General features: G+C 52.1%; 1 protein-coding gene across 1 annotated transcript in view; it reads right to left on the reverse strand.

The window, feature by feature from the left end:
- The window catches only part of MST1R (macrophage stimulating 1 receptor), a 71,360-nt gene that overhangs the window by 33,940 nt on the left and 17,571 nt on the right, over positions 1-19,849 (reverse strand). Inside the window, exons 2-6 of the mRNA XM_088461782.1 lie at positions 14,420-15,343; positions 13,165-13,510; positions 11,571-11,759; positions 11,269-11,391; positions 11,019-11,189 (exon numbers count right to left, since the gene is read on the reverse strand). Of these exons, the coding sequence (XP_088317908.1) occupies positions 11,019-11,189; positions 11,269-11,391; positions 11,571-11,759; positions 13,165-13,510; positions 14,420-15,291 (1,701 nt within the window). The 5' untranslated portion in view covers positions 15,292-15,343. The remainder of the gene's footprint in view (positions 1-11,018; positions 11,190-11,268; positions 11,392-11,570; positions 11,760-13,164; positions 13,511-14,419; positions 15,344-19,849) is intronic.

Consider the following 19,849-nt stretch of genomic DNA (forward strand, 5'->3'; position numbering starts at 1 on the left):
CCCACCTTATTGTTACAGGTCTCCTCCCCGATCGCCCCATGAGCCTTTCCCCTCCTCCATCTTGTTCTCTCACCTTATTGTTACAGGTCTCCTCCCCGATCGCCCCATGAGCCTTTCCCCTCCTCCATCTTGTTCTCCCACCTTATTGTTACAGGTCTCCTCCCCGATCACCCCATGAGCCTTTCCCCTCCTCCACCTTCTTCGCCCACCTTATTGTTACAGGTCTCCTCCCCGATCGCCCCATGAGCCTTTCCCCTCCTCCATCGTGTTCTCTCACCTTATTGTTACAGGTCTCCTCCCCGATCGCCCCATGAGCCTTTCCCCTCCTCCATCCTGTTCTCTTCCTCCATCTTGTTCTCCCACCTTATTGTTACAGGTCACCTCCCCGATCGCCCCATGCCTTTCCCCTCCTCCATCTTGTTCTCCCACCTTATTGTTACAGGTCACCTCCCCGATCGCCCCATGAGCCTTTCCCCTCCTCCATCTTGTTCTCCCACCTTATTGTTACAGGTCTCCTCCCCGATCACCTCATGAGCCTTTCCCCTCCTCCATCTTGTTCTCCCACCTTATTGTTACAGGTCTCCTCCCCGATCACCCCATGAGCCTTTCCCCTCCTCCATCTTGTTCTCCCACCTTATTGTTAGAGGTCACCTCCCCGATCGCCCCATGAGCCTTTCCCCTCCTCCATCTTGTTCTCCCACCTTATTGTTACAGGTCTCTTCCCCGATCGCCCCATGAGCCTTTCCCCTCCTCCATCTTGTTCTCCCACCTTATTGTTACAGGTCTCCTCCCCGATCACCCCATGAGCCTTTCCCCTCCTCCATCTTGTTCTCCCACCTTATTGTTACAGGTCTCCTCCCCGATCGCCCCATGAGCCTTTCCCCTCCTCCATCTTGTTCTCCCACCTTATTGTTACAGGTCTCCTCCCCGATCACCCCATGAGCCTTTCCCCTCCTCCATCTTGTTCTCCCACCTTATTGTTACAGGTCTCCTCCCCGATCGCCCCATGAGCCTTTCCCCTCCTCCATCTTGTTCTCTCACCTTATTGTTACAGGTCTCCTCCCCGATCGCCCCATGAGCCTTTCCCCTCCTCCATCTTGTTCTCCCACCTTATTGTTACAGGTCTCCTCCCCGATCACCCCATGAGCCTTTCCCCTCCTCCATCTTCTTCGCCCACCTTATTGTTACAGGTCTCCTCCCCGATCGCACCATGAGCCTTTCCCCTCCTCCATCTTGTTCTCTCACCTTATTGTTACAGGTCTCCTCCCCGATCGCCCCATGAGCCTTTCCCCTCCTCCATCCTGTTCTCTTCCTCCATCTTGTTCTCCCACCTTATTGTTACAGGTCACCTCCCCGATCGCCCCATGCCTTTCCCCTCCTCCATCTTGTTCTCCCACCTTATTGTTACAGGTCACCTCCCCGATCGCCCCATGAGCCTTTCCCCTCCACCATCTTGTTCTCCCACCTTATTGTTACAGGTCTCCTCCCCGATCACCTCATGAGCCTTTCCCCTCCTCCATCTTGTTCTCCCACCTTATTGTTACAGGTCTCCTCCCCGATCACCCCATGAGACTTTCCCCTCCTCCATCTTGTTCTCCCACCTTATTGTTAGAGGTCACCTCCCCGATCGCCCAATGAGCCTTTCCCCTCCTCCATCTTGTTCTCCCACCTTATTGTTACAGGTCTCTTCCCCGATCGCCCCATGTGCCTTTCCCCTCCTCCATCTTATTCTCCCACCTTATTGTTACAGGTCACCTCCCCGATCGCCCCATGAGCCTTTCCCCTCCTCCATCTTGTTCTCCCACCTTATTGTTACAGGTCACCTCCCCGATCGCCGAATGAGCCTTTCCCCTCCTCCATCTTGTTCTCCCACCTTATTGTTACAGGTCACCTCCCCGAACGCCCCATGAGCCTTTCCCCTCCTCCATCTTGTTCTCCCACCTTATTGTTACAGGTCGCCTCCCCGATCGCCCCATGAGCCTTTCCCCTCCTCCATCTTGTTCTCCCACCTTATTGTTACAGGTCACCTCCCCGATCGCCCCATGAGCCTTTCCCCTCCTCCATCTTGTTCTCCCACCTTATTGTTACAGGTCACCTCCCCGATCGCCCCATGAGCCTTTCCCCTCCTCCATCTTGTACTCCCACCTTATTGTTACAGGTCACCTCATCGATCGCCCCATGAGCCTTTCCCCTCCTCCATCTTGTTCTCCCACCTTATTGTTACAGGTCACCTCCCCGATCACCCCATGAGCCTTTCCCCTCCTCCATCTTGTTCTCCCACCTTATTGTTACAGGTCTCCTGCCCGATCTCCCCATGAGCCTTTCCCCTCCTCCATCTTGTTCTCCCACCTTATTGTTACAGGTCTCCTCCCCGATCTCCCCATGAGCCTTTCCCCTCCTCCATCTTGTTCTCCCACCATATTGTTACAGGTCTCCCCGATCGCCCCATGAGCCTTTCCCCTCCTCCATCTTGTTCTCCCACCTTATTGTTACAGGTCTCCTCCCCGATCGCCCCATGAGCCTTTCCCCTCCTCCATCTTGTTCTCCCACCTTATTGTTACAGGTCTCCTCCCCGATCGCCCCATGAGCCTTTCCCCTCCTCCATCTTGTTCTCCCACCTTATTGTTACAGGTCTCCTCCCCGATCACCCCATGAGCCTTTCCCCTCCTCCATCTTGTTCTCCCACCTTATTGTTACAGGTCTCCTCCCCGATCTCCCCATGAGCCTTTCCCCTCCTCCATCTTGTTCTCCCACCTTATTGTTACAGGTCTCCTCCCCGATCGCCCCATGAGCCTTTCCCCTCCTCCATCTTGTTCTCCCACCATATTGTTACAGGTCTCCTCCACGAGCGCCCCATGAGCCTTTCCCCTCCTCCATCTTGTTCTCCCACCTTATTGTTACAGGTCTCCTCCCCGATCTCCCCATGAGCCTTTCCCCTCCTCCATCTTGTTCTCCCACCTTATTGTTACAGGTCTCCTCCCCGATCGCCCCATGAGCCTTTCCCCTCCTCCATCTTGTTCTCCCACCTTATTGTTACAGGTCTCCTCCCCGATCACCCCATGAGCCTTTCCCCTCCTCCATCTTGTTCTCCCACCTTATTGTTACAGGTCTCCTCCCCGATCTCCCCATGAGCCTTTCCCCTCCTCCATCTTGTTCTCCCACCTTATTGTTACAGGTCTCCTCCCCGATCGCCCCATGAGCCTTTCCCCTCCTCCATCTTGTTCTCCCACCATATTGTTACAGGTCTCCTCCACGAGCGCCCCATGAGCCTTTCCCCTCCTCCATCTTGTTCTCCCACCTTATTGTTACAGGTCTCCTCCCCGATCTCCCCATGAGCCTTTCCCCTCCTCCATCTTGTTCTCCCACCTTATTGTTACAGGTCTCCTCCCCGATCGCCCCATGAGCCTTTCCCCTCCTCCATCTTGTTCTCCCACCTTATTGTTACAGGTCTCCTCCCCGATCGCCCCATGAGCCTTTCCCCTCCTCCATCTTGTTCTCCCACCTTATTGTTACAGGTCACCTCCCCGATCGCCGAATGAGCCTTTCCCCTCCTCCATCTTGTTCTCCCACCTTATTGTTACAGGTCACCTCTCCGATCGCCCCATGAGCCTTTCCCCTCCTCCATCTTGTTCTCCCACCTTATTGTTACAGGTCACCTCCCCGATCGCAACATGAGCCTTTCCCCTCCTCCATCTTGTTCTTCCACCTTATTGTTACAGGTCACCTCCCCGATCGCCCCATGAGCCTTTCTCCTCCTCCATCTTGTTCTCCCACCTTATTGTTACAGGTCTCCTCCCCGATCGCCCCATGAGCCTTTCCCCTCCTCCATCTTGTTCTCCCACCTTATTGTTACAGGTCACCTCCCCGATCGCCTCATGAGCCTTTCCTCTCCTCCATCTTGTTCTCCCACCTTATTGTTACAGGTCTCCTCCCCGATCGCCCCATGAGCCATTCCCCTCCTCCATCTTGTTCTCCCACCTTATTGTTACAGGTCTCCTCCCCGATCGCCCCATGAGCCTTTCCCCTCCTCCATCTTGTTCTCCCACCTTATTGTTACAGGTCTCCTCCCCGATCTCCCCATGAGCCTTTCCCCTCCTCCATCTTGTTCTCCCACCATATTGTTACAGGTCTCCTCCCCGATCGCCTCATGAGCCTTTCCCCTCCTCCATCTTGTTCTCCCACCTTATTGTTACAGGTCTCCTCCCCGATCGCCCCATGAGCCTTTCCCCTCCTCCATCTTGTTCTCCCACCTTATTGTTACAGGTCACCTCCCCGATCGCCGAATGAGCCTTTCCCCTCCTCCATCTTGTTCTCCCACCTTATTGTTACAGGTCACCTCCCCGATCGCCCCATGAGCCTTTCACCTCCTCCATCTTGTTCTCCCACCTTATTGTTACAGGTCTCTTCCCCGATCGCCCCATGAGCCTTTCCCCTCCTTCATCTTGTTCTCCCACCTTATTGTTACAGGTCACCTCCCCGATCGCCCCATGAGCCTTTCCCCTCCTCCATCTTGTTCTCCCACCTTATTGTTACAGGTCACCTCCCCGATCGCCCCATGAGCCTTTCCCCTCCTCCATCTTGTTCTCCCACCTTATTGTTACAGGTCACCTCCCCGATCGCCCCATGAGCCTTTCCCCTCCTCCATCTTGTTCTCCCACCTTATTGTTACAGGTCGCCTCCCCGATCGCCCCATGAGCCTTTCCCCTCCTCCATCTTGTTCTCCCACCTTATTGTTACAGGTCACCTCCCCGATCGCCCCATGAGCCTTTCCCCTCCTCCATCTTGTTCTCCCACCTTATTGTTACAGGTCTCCTCCCCGATCGCCCCATGAGCCTTTCCCCTCCTCCATCTTGTTCTCCCACCTTATTGTTACAGGTCTCCTCCCCGATCACCCCATGAGCCTTTCCCCTCCTCCATCTTGTTCTCCCACCTTATTGTTACAGGTCTCCTCCCCGATCTCCCCATGAGCCTTTCCCCTCCTCCATCTTGTTCTCCCACCTTATTGTTACAGGTCTCCTCCCCGATCGCCCCATGAGCCTTTCCCCTCCTCCATCTTGTTCTCCCACCATATTGTTACAGGTCTCCTCCACGAGCGCCCCATGAGCCTTTCCCCTCCTCCATCTTGTTCTCCCACCTTATTGTTACAGGTCTCCTCCCCGATCTCCCCATGAGCCTTTCCCCTCCTCCATCTTGTTCTCCCACCTTATTGTTACAGGTCTCCTCCCCGATCGCCCCATGAGCCTTTCCCCTCCTCCATCTTGTTCTCCCACCTTATTGTTACAGGTCTCCTCCCCGATCGCCCCATGAGCCTTTCCCCTCCTCCATCTTGTTCTCCCACCTTATTGTTACAGGTCACCTCCCCGATCGCCGAATGAGCCTTTCCCCTCCTCCATCTTGTTCTCCCACCTTATTGTTACAGGTCACCTCTCCGATCGCCCCATGAGCCTTTCCCCTCCTCCATCTTGTTCTCCCACCTTATTGTTACAGGTCACCTCCCCGATCGCAACATGAGCCTTTCCCCTCCTCCATCTTGTTCTTCCACCTTATTGTTACAGGTCACCTCCCCGATCGCCCCATGAGCCTTTCTCCTCCTCCATCTTGTTCTCCCACCTTATTGTTACAGGTCTCCTCCCCGATCGCCCCATGAGCCTTTCCCCTCCTCCATCTTGTTCTCCCACCTTATTGTTACAGGTCACCTCCCCGATCGCCTCATGAGCCTTTCCTCTCCTCCATCTTGTTCTCCCACCTTATTGTTACAGGTCTCCTCCCCGATCGCCCCATGAGCCATTCCCCTCCTCCATCTTGTTCTCCCACCTTATTGTTACAGGTCTCCTCCCCGATCGCCCCATGAGCCTTTCCCCTCCTCCATCTTGTTCTCCCACCTTATTGTTACAGGTCTCCTCCCCGATCTCCCCATGAGCCTTTCCCCTCCTCCATCTTGTTCTCCCACCATATTGTTACAGGTCTCCTCCCCGATCGCCTCATGAGCCTTTCCCCTCCTCCATCTTGTTCTCCCACCTTATTGTTACAGGTCTCCTCCCCGATCGCCCCATGAGCCTTTCCCCTCCTCCATCTTGTTCTCCCACCTTATTGTTACAGGTCACCTCCCCGATCGCCGAATGAGCCTTTCCCCTCCTCCATCTTGTTCTCCCACCTTATTGTTACAGGTCACCTCCCCGATCGCCCCATGAGCCTTTCACCTCCTCCATCTTGTTCTCCCACCTTATTGTTACAGGTCTCTTCCCCGATCGCCCCATGAGCCTTTCCCCTCCATCTTGTTCTCCCACCTTATTGTTACAGGTCACCTCCCCGATCGCCCCATGAGCCTTTCCCCTCCTCCATCTTGTTCTCCCACCTTATTGTTACAGGTCACCTCCCCGATCGCCCCATGAGCCTTTCCCCTCCTCCATCTTGTTCTCCCACCTTATTGTTACAGGTCACCTCCCCGATCGCCCCATGAGCCTTTCCCCTCCTCCATCTTGTTCTCCCACCTTATTGTTACAGGTCGCCTCCCCGATCGCCCCATGAGCCTTTCCCCTCCTCCATCTTGTTCTCCCACCTTATTGTTACAGGTCACCTCCCCGATCGCCCCATGAGCCTTTCCCCTCCTCCATCTTGTTCTCCCACCTTATTGTTACAGGTCACCTCCCCGATCGCCCCATGAGCCTTTCCCCTCCTCCATCTTGTACTCCCACCTTATTGTTACAGGTCACCTCATCGATCGCCCCATGAGCCTTTCCCCTCCTCCATCTTGTTCTCCCACCTTATTGTTACAGGTCACCTCCCCGATCACCCCATGAGCCTTTCCCCTCCTCCATCTTGTTCTCCCACCTTATTGTTACAGGTCTCCTCCCCGATCTCCCCATGAGCCTTTCCCCTCCTCCATCTTGTTCTCCCACCTTATTGTTACAGGTCTCCTCCCCGATCTCCCCATGAGCCTTTCCCCTCCTCCATCTTGTTCTCCCACCATATTGTTACAGGTCTCCTCCCCGATCGCCCCATGAGCATTTCCCCTCCTCCATCTTGTTCTCCCACCTTATTGTTACAGGTCACCTCCCCGATCGCCCCATGAGCCTTTCCCCTCCTCCATCTTGTTCTCCCACCTTATTGTTACAGGTCACCTCCACGAGCGCCCCATGAGCCTTTCCCCTCCTCCATCTTGTTCTCCCACCTTATTGTTACAGGTCTCCTCCCCGATCGCCCCATGAGCCTTTCCCCTCCTCCATCTTGTTCTCCCACCTTATTGTTACAGGTCACCTCCCCGATCGCCGAATGAGCCTTTCCCCTCCTCCATCTTGTTCTCCCACCTTATTGTTACAGGTCACCTCTCCGATCGCCCCATGAGCCTTTCCCCTCCTCCATCTTGTTCTCCCACCTTATTGTTACAGGTCACCTCCCCGATCGCCCCATGAGCCTTTCCCCTCCTCCATCTTGTTCTCCCACCTTATTGTTACAGGTCACCTCCCCGATCGCCCCATGAGCCTTTCTCCTCCTCCATCTTGTTCTCCCACCTTATTGTTACAGGTCTCCTCCCCGATCGCCCCATGAGCCTTTCCCCTCCTCCATCTTGTTCTCCCACCTTATTGTTACAGGTCACCTCCCCGATCGCCTCATGAGCCTTTCCTCTCCTCCATCTTGTTCTCCCACCTTATTGTTACAGGTCTCCTCCCCGATCGCCCCATGAGCCTTTCCCCTCCTCCATCTTGTTCTCCCACCTTATTGTTACAGGTCTCCTCCCCGATCGCCCCATGAGCCTTTCCCCTCCTCCATCTTGTTCTCCCACCTTATTGTTACAGGTCTCCTCCCCGATCTCCCCATGAGCCTTTCCCCTCCTCCATCTTGTTCTCCCACCATATTGTTACAGGTCTCCTCCCCGATCGCCCCATGAGCCTTTCCCCTCCTCCATCTTGTTCTCCCACCTTATTGTTACAGGTCTCCTCCCCGATCGCCCCATGAGCCTTTCCCCTCCTCCATCTTGTTCTCCCACCTTATTGTTACAGGTCACCTCCCCGATCGCCGAATGAGCCTTTCCCCTCCTCCATCTTGTTCTCCCACCTTATTGTTACAGGTCACCTCCCCGATCGCCCCATGAGCCTTTCCCCTCCTCCATCTTGTTCTCCCACCTTATTGTTACAGGTCTCTTCCCCGATCGCCCCATGAGCCTTTCCCCTCCTCCATCTTGTTCTCCCACCTTATTGTTACAGGTCACCTCCCCGATCGCCCCATGAGCCTTTCCCCTCCTCCATCTTGTTCTCCCACCTTATTGTTACAGGTCACCTCCCCGATCGCCCCATGAGCCTTTCCCCTCCTCCATCTTGTTCTCCCACCTTATTGTTACAGGTCACCTCCACGAGCGCCCCATGAGCCTTTCCCCTCCTCCATCTTGTTCTCCCACCTTATTGTTACAGGTCTCCTCCCCGATCACCCCATGAGCCTTTCCCCTCCTCCATCTTGTTCTCTCACCTTATTGTTACAGGTCACCTCCCCGATCGCCCCATGAGCCTTTCCCCTCCTCCATCTTGTTCTCCCACCTTATTGTTACAGGTCTCCTCCCCGATCACCCCATGAGCCTTTCCCCTCCTCCATCTTGTACTCCCACCTTCTTGTTACAGGTCTCCTCCCCGATCTCCCCATGAGCCTTTCCCCTCCTCCATCTTGTTCTCCCAACTTATTGTTACAGGTCTCCTCCCCGATCGCCCCATGAGCCTTTCCCCTCCTCCATCTTGTTCTCCCACCTTATTGTTACAGGTCTCCTCCCCGATCGCCCCATGAGCCTTTCCCCTCCTCCATCTTGTTCTCCCACCTTATTGTTACAGGTCACCTCCCCGATCGCCGAATGAGCCTTTCCCCTCCTCCATCTTGTTCTCCCACCTTATTGTTACAGGTCACCTCTCCGATCGCCCCATGAGCCTTTCCCCTCCTCCATCTTGTTCTCCCACCTTATTGTTACAGGTCACCTCCCCGATCGCCCCATGAGCCTTTCCCCTCCTCCATCTTGTTCTCCCACCTTATTGTTACAGGTCACCTCCCCGATCGCCCCATGAGCCTTTCTCCTCCTCCATCTTGTTCTCCCACCTTATAATTACAGGTCTCCTCCCCGATCGCCCCATGAGCCTTTCCCCTCCTCCATCTTGTTCTCCCACCTTATTGTTACAGGTCACCTCCCCGATCGCCCCATGAGCCTTTCCTCTCCTCCATCTTGTTCTCCCACCTTATTGTTACAGGTCTCCTCCCCGATCGCCCCATGAGCCTTTCCCCTCCTCCATCTTGTTCTCCCACCTTATTGTTACAGGTCACCTCCCCGATCGCCCCATGAGCCTTTCCCCTCCTCCATCTTGTTCTCCCACCTTATTGTTACAGGTCACCTCCCCGATCGCCCCATGAGCCTTTCCCCTCCTCCATCTTGTTCTCCCACCTTATTGTTACAGGTCACCTCCCCGATCGCCCCAAGAGCCTTTCCCCTCCTCCATCTTGTTCTCCCACCTTATTGTTACAGGTCTCCTCCCCGAGCGCCCCATGAGCCTTTCCCCTCCTCCATCTTGTTCTCCCACCTTATTGTTACAGGTCACCTCCCCGATCGCCCCATGAGCCTTTCCCCTCCTCCATCTTGTTCTCTCACCTTATTGTTACAGGTCACCTCCCCGATCGCCCCATGAGCCTTTCCCCTCCTCCATCTTGTTCTCTCACCTTATTGTTACAGGTCACCTCCCCGATCGCCCCATGAGCCTTTCCCCTCCTCCATCTTGTTCTCTCACCTTATTGTTACAGGTCACCTCCCCGATCGCCCCATGAGCCTTTCCCCTCCTCCATCTTGTTCTCCCACCTTATTGTTACAGGTCTCCTCGCCGAGCGCCCCATGAGCCTTTCCCCTCCTCCATCTTTTTCTCCCACTTTATTGTTACAGGTCACCTCCCCGATCGCCCCATGAGCCTTTCCTCTCCTCCATCTTGTTCTCCCACCTTATTGTTACAGGTCTCCTCCCCGATCGCCCCATGAGCCTTTCCCCTCCTCCATCTTGTTCTCCCACCTTATTGTTACAGGTCACCTCCCCGATCGCCCCATGAGCCTTTCCCCTCCTCCATCTTGTTCTCCCACCTTATTGTTACAGGTCTCCTCCCCGAGCGCCCCATGAGCCTTTCCCCTCCTCCATCTTGTTCTCCCACCTTATTGTTACAGGTCACCTCCCCGACCGCCCCATGAGCCTTTCCCCTCCTCCATCTTGTTCTCTCACCAACAGCAGCAATAAATAGAACCTAAATTCTTGCTCTATGGACTCCCTGCGCCAGCCGTTATGACGATGCCTTTCCTCTCTTTCCATAGCTATACTGTGTATTAGGATATAGGTCCTGTCTCTGTACGTATACCTTTATGTATGAATGCTGTATACATGGATCATTCATTACAGTATAACATGATTTGCAAACCAGGTAACGTGACTGTAACATGTACTACTAACACCACCCAGGGGCCCATTCATCAATAATCGTATACTCAATGCGATCTGGGTGCGATATCAGCCACCATGATGGAATTGCAGTATGTGCAGTAATAGCACCCGAATGTAAGAAATAGCAAATGCAGGAACAAGGTCTCCGAAAGGAACTCGTCCCTGCGCTGTGCTCGGAGTGTAGTGACCGCATTGTGATCGCGGTCTACTGAATGTCGGCCAACTGAACACCCGTGTGCGGTGGCCAATCTTGAGGAGCATTCTGTAGGAACCCCCCTCGTAGTCAGTTTTGCGAAGTATCGCCCATAGAGTACAGCGGCATAATGCCGCCATCTTTAGCTGCGGGGACCAAACTTTGCATTCCGGAACTTGGTACATCCGACAGCATCACATTCCCCCATAGAGAACTATGGGGGGTTCTATGGGGGTTGCTACAGCCATCGGAAATGGAGGGGCCGCAGCAGATATCGGAGATGGCGCGACTAGAATATAACGAGCCAGGAGGCAGGATGTAGGAGGAATGTTTGGCCCGTTATTTGGGTTACACAATAGGAAACAGAGAAATTCCTACTTCATTAATTCTTGGAGGGCAGATGTTTTGGTTCCACTCCCCTTGACATTCGTTCTCCCGAGAGCAGCCGTTCCGACACCATCCACACCCCATGAAGGTCGGAGCGCGCAGGCAGCGTCTACAGGAAAGGAGGTGACGACACCCGGGACCCGCCACATTGACCTTTGTCACCTGTAGGGAAAGTCAGACATTGACAGCTGTCTCCTTCATTACCCCCTTCTAGTAAAGTCCCCAATATATTCCCACTCACCTGGTTCCCGGTGACAAACAGTAAGTCGTTCCCGATGCGGGTGACCTCAGGTGACACCGACTGATTGGTACTCAGGGAGAAGTTGGAGAGAATTAGTGGGTTATCGTTGTGTTGCAGGATGACCTACAGAGGAAAGGAGAATACACAACGTAACAACGTCACACTATATACTGACGCAATATACCAGTGACCGTAACAGAAGCAGAAAACGCAGCAATGTTGCTACATTGTATATAACACACAAATCAGAAATGCAAATATAAATATACAGATCTTTATATGTTTTCTGCTTCCCGGCTCACCTGTATCATTCTCCCTTCGGAGGTGCCAAGGAATACAATGGTTAAAAGCTCCTCGGTGGTGGCGTAGAGAGAGGTGAGGAGAGTACCGTTCATGCGTCCACCAAACAAATCCACGCGCGTCAAGGGTGGGTTTGTCAGAGTGGGTACATTCCAGCAGCTGCGGTCTGGGACCAGAGCAGATTCATTCACCTAAAGGGGAGAGATGTCTGTATAAAGATTTGTAAGCAGTCGCTGTCCTGACACTCTGTGCGCCGCGAGGCTACTACGGATTTATGTTTATGCGCACGTTATTGGCAATTACGGTAATGAAAACAGAGCTTAATATTGATGACGCCCCTATGTATGTGCCAGCATTGATGAGCGAAGGTCATTACCCGAACATCAGCGGACACATAACGGATGATGCGACGGCCGGAACCTCGCGGTTATTTGCGTCAGCCAATACTTGTCCGTCGTATATATCATGTTCTGTCACTGGAATATATCTGGGCATTTAGGTGACAATAGTGACTGATATCCAGTAACCTCACAGGAATCTGCTGTCATCTCATTTTATATACGCCTTATATTTAGTACATGAATATTAAGTATATAAGTAGCCGGGTCTGATGGAGAAGCCTGAAATTCAGAGCTAGAAGCCGCCGTCTTTTATTCTCTGCTGTGGCAGCAATGTCTTTCCTATACAATGTTTACATGACCCACTATATCTATACTTGTTTGACAGCCCTGTTAGAGTCACCTTGGGCATCTGTAGTGTTCATTCTAGCACCCTGCACCTGTCACAGCCCGAGCAGTTCCTCTAGCCTGCCTGGGGTGTCGCTCTCTGTTCTGGTGCTTCCAGCACACAAACTGCTGAATCTCAGCAGTTTCTTGCATCAGATGAGCGTGCTAGAAGCACCAGAGCAGAGAGCGACACCACAGGCAGGATAGAGGAACTGCACGGGCTGTGACAGGTGCAGGGTGCTAGAATGACGACTCCATCTGCAATCATTGTACCCGTCCAGAGCTCGCTTCTCTCTCCAGACTTCGGGGCTGATTCAGAGGTGGGCGCATTGACGATGTCGGACGTAGCTGAGGTTTTTTTTGCTACAGCGCATGCGTCCTGATGGTGTCCGTGCGGAGTCGCAGTTCTATTTCAGGTGTACGCAGGGAGAAAATATGGCGGGTGTTCCTGGCCGGTGCCTTGGCGCCGCCTTATGGGAGCGACGCCGGTTATCGGGTGAAATGTGTACAGACGCACTCACATAGGAGGTCGTACTAGGACAGAGACGCCTGCACCTGCTATTGGGCTGGTGCAGGTTCCGATGCTGCGACAGACGGTGACGTCTAACGATGCGTCAATCGTTTTACAGCATCTACGGATGCGGACAGTGGGCGTCTCAGTCCTTGCGCATTCGGAAGCAGAGAACTACACCAGGGAAGGACTTTGTAGTGGCGTTTTCAGTAAGTCCCAGACGGGTGGGCGCCAACAGACGCAGTGCTTCTGTGCCCACTACTGAATCAGGTCCCGCTACTCTAATTCTTCTTGCTCTATTTTTTTACTTAGGACTCCTGCCTTTACCCATAACATCTTCCCCTTGGCCGTGGCACTTACATTTTGGGGGCAGTAGGTCTCTGTTTGGTAGTAGCGAAGTCCTCTTTGGAGTTTTTCCTTAGCCTCAATGCTGCAGCAATCTCTCATCCCGTCGCTGATGGACAAGTCAATGAACTTCAGGGGGAAGGCGCAGAGGGCGGACTTCTTGTGGGGTTTTGTACTTTGGGGCTCACTCTGAGCAAAGGTCGCTAACAGCACCAGTTCATTAGGGTCCAAAGACAGTTCAGAAGCAAAGTCGTCTCCTACACGCACTACGTGAGCGGCCTGCACAATGTTGAACGTTTGCGGTTCTGACCTCCGCCGGCGCTTCCGTTCTGCCCGACAGTCCAGAACCAGTTCCCGATAACTAGAAGAGACCACCCAGAAAAAGAGCCATTAATACCAGAAAGATGCAGATGTACAGAGCACGGATCATTCAATGTTCAACAGGAAGCCCTACAGGTCTACGGCCACCACGTTTTATAATATCTTCATCAAGCATTTATTATTTTTATTATTAGTGATCTCCATATTCAAATAGAAGCTTTTTCTACAATACATCTTCTGTCCACCCACAACTATATTATAATAGACGGAGGAAGCTCTAACCGTCTCCAATAACCAGCTTTCTATCTAATTGGCTTCATCTCTTCTGTAGGACCCTCCAAGTTTACCTTCTCTGCCAACATATCCCCAAAGCCAATGTAACCTCAGACTCGCCCATGAACTAGCTGCCATGTCCATACCACACTGCCGAGGATCAAACGCCCATCGCCCATGGAGAACTTTACAAGACTCGCCCACTGCACGGAACAAGTCTTTGACTCATGCAAAGCTGCTCATGTTTGTGCTCATTGAAAGATAATATTCATTGAAGCCTAATGGTATAGAGGCACGCGTGTGCGTGTATGTTTATGCGTACGTTTGCGTGTGTGTGTGTGTAATTAGGCAGCATCCATGCTCGGCTTAATTTACTCCATTTCCAACATGCGGATTACTTACGCAGCTCGTTTGTCTAGCTTTATAGGGGTCCTTTAGCAATGAAAGTGCGTCCTTTGAAGATGGCTGAACACATGGTCTAACCTGTCTAAACGGCGATAATTAAATGATAACATTTTGATATTTTGGAGAGTACAGAGCTGAAATGTTATATGTGGAATCACGGTGTCAGCACCGGGTCTCATCAAATCGCAGCAGTGTTTCATTACGGTTTTACACGACCTCTCTGACCCTTCAACAAGTCTTCAGTAAGCTCTATAACAGACATTGCGCTCACCTTCTCAGCTCCTCCTCCTTCGCGCTTAGACGTATAATCCTGCTGTGGTAATTTTTGCTTTCTGTACTTTCCAGCTGTACTGTCAGGAAGTAGACATAGTCTGAAGTGTTGAAGGTGTAAACATAATGGATGGGGTAGGTGTTCATATACGGCGGGAGAACCGTCAGCGAGTGGAAGTTGCCAGCAAAACCATCCTGAGATGTGCGGAGCCTCCTAATGGACACGGACGTTGTGCCGTATTTCCCGGTTACACGTGAATCTAACGTAGATGCCACAAAAAAGTAGACATTATTTATGTGCACCATCACCTTGACCTTCGTCCCAAGGGAGCTAGCTATACAGTCCCTGCACGAAGAAGGGTAGTTGTCCTGCATCCGGAAGAGGCAGCAGGAGTCCGTGATTTCAAAGTCTTCAATATCATGCAGGAAGCAAAGTCCACGGAGAGAAGAGCCACAGCTGTACAAAATGTTTTCCACTGGATCCACCACTAAGACTTTGCTGTCAGTATCTTCCGCCTGGTCCGGGAGGGCACTGCCCATCTTGCATTTGGAGCAGAGGTCACACTTGGAGCTGTTGGTGGGGCCAGTGATGAGGTCCTGCATAAGTTGGAGGTCTGTGCCCCTGAGAAGGTAAAGGTGGTTGGTGGTGGCAAGGAAAAGCAGTGGGTCTTTAGCTGCCAGATTCTGTATAGGCCTTGGCGCGGTGAAGCTGGCCAGCTGGTAATGGACATCTGGGTCCAGAGTAGAGTAGGATGTGACCGGGCACTGCCATGTGGAAGCCAAGGTGCCCCGTACAAGAAAGAGGAGGAACAATAGCCCAGAATGGTTCGACATGATGGATATATGGGGAAGACACACAGGAGGGACCTGCATTCACCTCAGGGGAGGGCAAAGCGAAAACCACACAGCATCCATATTATGGTACCTGAGGAAGAAAGAACAGTATATGGTCAATATATATGAAGATGTTCCTACATGTATGTACCCACACAACAGGGTGGTGCTGTCTGGGGAGGCTGAGCCTCCCCTGTCATACTCCTGAGATTTGATATAAAAATGATTAGAATCATACAAAGAAGGTATTTATAACTTATAAACATCTTCTTTGTTTATTGTAATCATTTTTATAGGTAACACTCACCAGCTTTGTGGAGCTCCCTGGCACTGCAGGGAGACAAGAGATGAGGCAGCAACGGCTCTGCCTCACTTCTGTATAGTCAGACACTGCTTGCAGAGCTGGGGGCGGGGCCACACTACGGACAGTAAGCTGCACGGTGACAGCCCTATTTATCAAAATCCGCAATTTAATTGCGATAATCAAAGTTATCACACGAATGTATCAACATCCGCACGCAGACACATTCCTTGCGATCCTCACCAGAGACTTCTCACCATATTTTCCGTAAAAAAAAAAAAATGTAAACTGAGATGCCTGTTTAAAGCACAGCTGACCAGGGTCACAGTGCAGGAGCCGGGAGACCAGTTGACCAGGGTCACAGTGCAGGAGCCGGGAGACCAGCTGACCAGGGTCACAGTGCAGGAGCCGGGAGACCAGCTGACCAGGGTCACAGTGCAGGAGCCGGGAGACCAGTTGACCAGGGTCACAGTGCAGGAGCCGGGAGACCAGTTGACCAGGGTCACAGTGCAGGAGCCGGGAGACCAGCTGGCCGAGCCCCAGAGGACCTCACCAGAGCACCGATCACCGGTCCCTGGAATCAGATAAGTGTTTTGGTTATTTTTAACAATTTTTTTTTTTCCGCAGTGATCCGCTTGTGGTTTATTTAGACCACACATCTGATCACAGGAGCCGGCTCCCGACTCTGCTGGAGTCTGGGACCGGAGGAAAGCCCTGATGACGCCATCTGAAAATGGTGTTATTATCACAGGGCTTTCCCAATTATTTTTTTTACAATTTATTTTTAGTAAATCTCAGGCAGATCACATTTCATATTTTATACAGGAGAATACCAGCGCCAACTTAGAAAGTTTTAAAGCGGATTCTCTATAAGTATGTCAATATACGTACTCACTTCAGATAAAAGGGTGTCTGCTAGACCCAGAGTAGTAGGATTTTGGTGAAACCCTTAAGTGTAAATATTTCACTATACACTTGAAATAAGATCACATTTCATATTAACAAGTATGGGAAATGCGATCTGCATTCTAAAAATATGCGAATTAAAGGGCATAGTGTGTCTTTTTTATGAAAACTACTCTAATTGCTCTTTAATAAATTTATGTGATACTAAAATAATGTGAAAATGGTGTGAAAAGACCCTTTTTCACATTTTTTTTTTTGCAAAAATAATATTGATAAATAGGCCCTAAAGAGAGCTAATAGAGGCCTCCAAGTAAGGGCGGCGTGGCTTCAGCACTTGCCTTGGAAGTGTCATGTGACTAGGAAGTACACTGCAGTGTTTAGAAATCGGAGCTCAGTTAGCAGCTGCAAAAGAAGACACAGTGATGCAGGTAGGAGAATCAATGGATACTGAAGCTTAGTGTAGTGAGGGGAGAGTTACATTGAGGCTCCCAGCACTCAGACCCATCTCCATGTGTGCCCCCCCAGTACGTCACTGCCTCACACCGTACATCTGCAGTGTCAGCAGCAGGGAAGGATCTCTGGGGCGGATAATAGTAAAAGTAGATAAGACGACGAGAGATGAGATAATGGGAGGAGTGGGGTATATACAGCCATCGGGGAGTGGGGTATATACAGCCAGCGGGGAGTGGGGTATATACAGTACAGCCAGCGGGGAGTGGGGTATATACAGGACAGCCATCGGGGAGTGGGGTATATACAGTACAGCCAGCGGGGAGTGGGGTATATACAGTACAGCCAGCGGGGAGTGGGGTATATACAGTACAGACAGTGGGGAGTGGGGTATATACAATACAGCCAGCGGGGAGTGGGGTATATACAGGACAGCCATCGGGGAGTGGGGTATACACAGTACAGCCAGCAGGGAGTGGGGTATATACAGCCAGCGGGGAGTGGGGTATATACAGTACAGCCTGCGGGGAGTGGGGTATATACAGTATAGCCAGCGGGGAGTGGGGTATATACAGTATAGCCAGCGGGGAGTGGGGTATATACAGGACAGCCATCGGGGAGTGGGGTATATACAGTACAGCCAGCGGGGAGTGGGGTATATACAGTACAGCCAGCGGGGAGTGGGGTATATACAGTACAGACAGTGGGGAGTGGGGTATATACAATACAGCCAGCAGGGAGTGGGGTATATACAGGACAGCCATCGGGGAGTGGGGTATACACAGTACAGCCAGCGGGGAGTGGGGTATATACAGCCAGCGGGGAGTGGGGTATATACAGTACAGCCTGCGGGGAGTGGGGTATATACAGTATAGCCAGCGGGGAGTGGGGTATATACAGTATAGCCAGCGGGGAGTGGGGTATATACAGTATAGCCAGCGGGGAGTGGGGTATATACAGGACAGCCATCGGGGAGTGGGGTATATACAGCCAGCGACAGACCAGGAGTCATGTGACTGAAGGACAGGCGAGGACAACAAAATAGAGGCAGAGCCACAATTGGAAGAGTCTCGGCAGCAGAAGGCGCACGGCCTGGGCACAGACATCTAGCTGACGGTTATAACTAAATGAGTAATGAGTGAGGTTGCTGTGAAATTTTGCCGCGGGGAGGAGCGAAACACGAAAGTGTGCGCAATTTTCTGTCTCTCACTCTGTAACATGAACTAGATGCGTCCAATATCGCGGGTCTCTCTGGCTACTACGGCTCTTCCCCCTCTCGGCTGGGTACAGCGTCCACAGGAGACTCACGGACAAGTCGCTACATGTGTGTCAGAGGCTCAGACGTTGCATCCTCCCTGCACAACACGCTGTCATAATACTGGAAATGATACACATTTTTCCACTCATAGAACATGTTTCACAATCCTGGACAAAAATAATCCCACACTCATCGTAACCCTTCGTATATTAACCAGAGATTCATCTCCCGGGGACATGAGCCCATAAACAGCGATGTGATCAGCTGACAAGTGTACGACATGAGAAGGCAGCTCAGCCCGGGACTGGACGGACAGGCCTAGAATAAAGAAGCTTCTTACTGATTGAGGGGTCTATTTACTAAGCAGTGTTAGGAGATAGTGAAAAGTGATAAGAAAGTGATAAGGTAGTGTTTACGCCGGAGCTAGAGAAGACACTTCCGCGCGCACCCGAAAAGGGGGCATGGCCATTGAAAAGGGGACTTGTCTATAAGACGCGTCACCCTTTTCGTCACTCTTGGGGGCGTGCCTGGCACTTACGGACACGCCGGGCAACCCCCAAGCGCTGCTGACAGGGAGACTAGATGCCGGGCGCATGCACCCAGCGTCTATTCACCGGCGGTGACCGGGTCACTGCACATTTCCGCACCTGCGGGACACTGCGACCCGCGGGTGAAGACGGCACCCGCAGGCTGTGAGGGAAGGGTGCTTTTGCCCTCCTTCTGGAGGGTAGGGTGCCGCGCCCTGCTAAAACAGCCTAGCGGGAACGCTAATAAGGTGCCAACCAATCAGCTCCCAACTGTCATCTCACAGGCTGTGTTTGAAAAATGACAGTTAGGAGTAGATTGGCTGGCACCTTATCACTTTTCACTCTGTCTCCTAACACTGCTTAGTAACTAGACCCCTATGTTCCAATCGCTGCTTCTGACAACTGTAAAACATCCCGGCACTGAGCTATTAACTAGTGTAACATCTGGAACTTCATACCAAATATCATATTACAGGCAATTGTCCACATCCCGCACCGCCGCGCCCGGGTCTCCTGGCTTCTGCATTGGTAGAATTTGCTGCCTCTTACAGGGAAAATTTATGAATGGGCATAAAGCCATCTTCAGATTCCCTGACATATAGTACCCGCCCGGACACCGCAGAGCGTTAACGTGTCAGTAACCATGTCTTTCCACACAGCATGGCCGTATAGGGAACAAGCTGGCAATTCGTGATAAAACAGACAGGGTAATCTCCTCCCTGGGGGTACCAGAGTTCATCCACTTAAAATACATATCCACTCCTCTAATTGCCAAGAGAAGCACTTAGGATCTGCATAAATCAGAGGCACAGTGGGCACGGCTCCAGCTGCACATGTAGCACAACCTGGCACTATGCCCGACACAAATTCCAGTGAACCACACTGGCACAAAGCACAACCACACTGGTAATCTGATAAACCTACACTGTGACTGAATGCGGGCAGATAGTGAGAAGGGTTTCCCCTGGGAGAAAAAGGGGGTCTTACTCCAAGTCTGGCAGCATATAGAGCGTCACACCTCCGTCTACGCCTGGACATGAGCATACACCTGTGGGCTGGGTACAATATCCAGACGGTCACAATACCGGCAGCAGAATCCGACTATTACGATACAGAGGAATTTTAGTGAGTTTTCTAACCACAACCAACCGCTCC

The sequence above is a fragment of the Taudactylus pleione genome, unplaced genomic scaffold (assembly GCF_031769625.1).
Source record: "Taudactylus pleione unplaced genomic scaffold, aTauple2 ptg001096l, whole genome shotgun sequence".
In the NCBI taxonomy this organism is placed as follows: domain Eukaryota; kingdom Metazoa; phylum Chordata; class Amphibia; order Anura; family Myobatrachidae; genus Taudactylus; species Taudactylus pleione.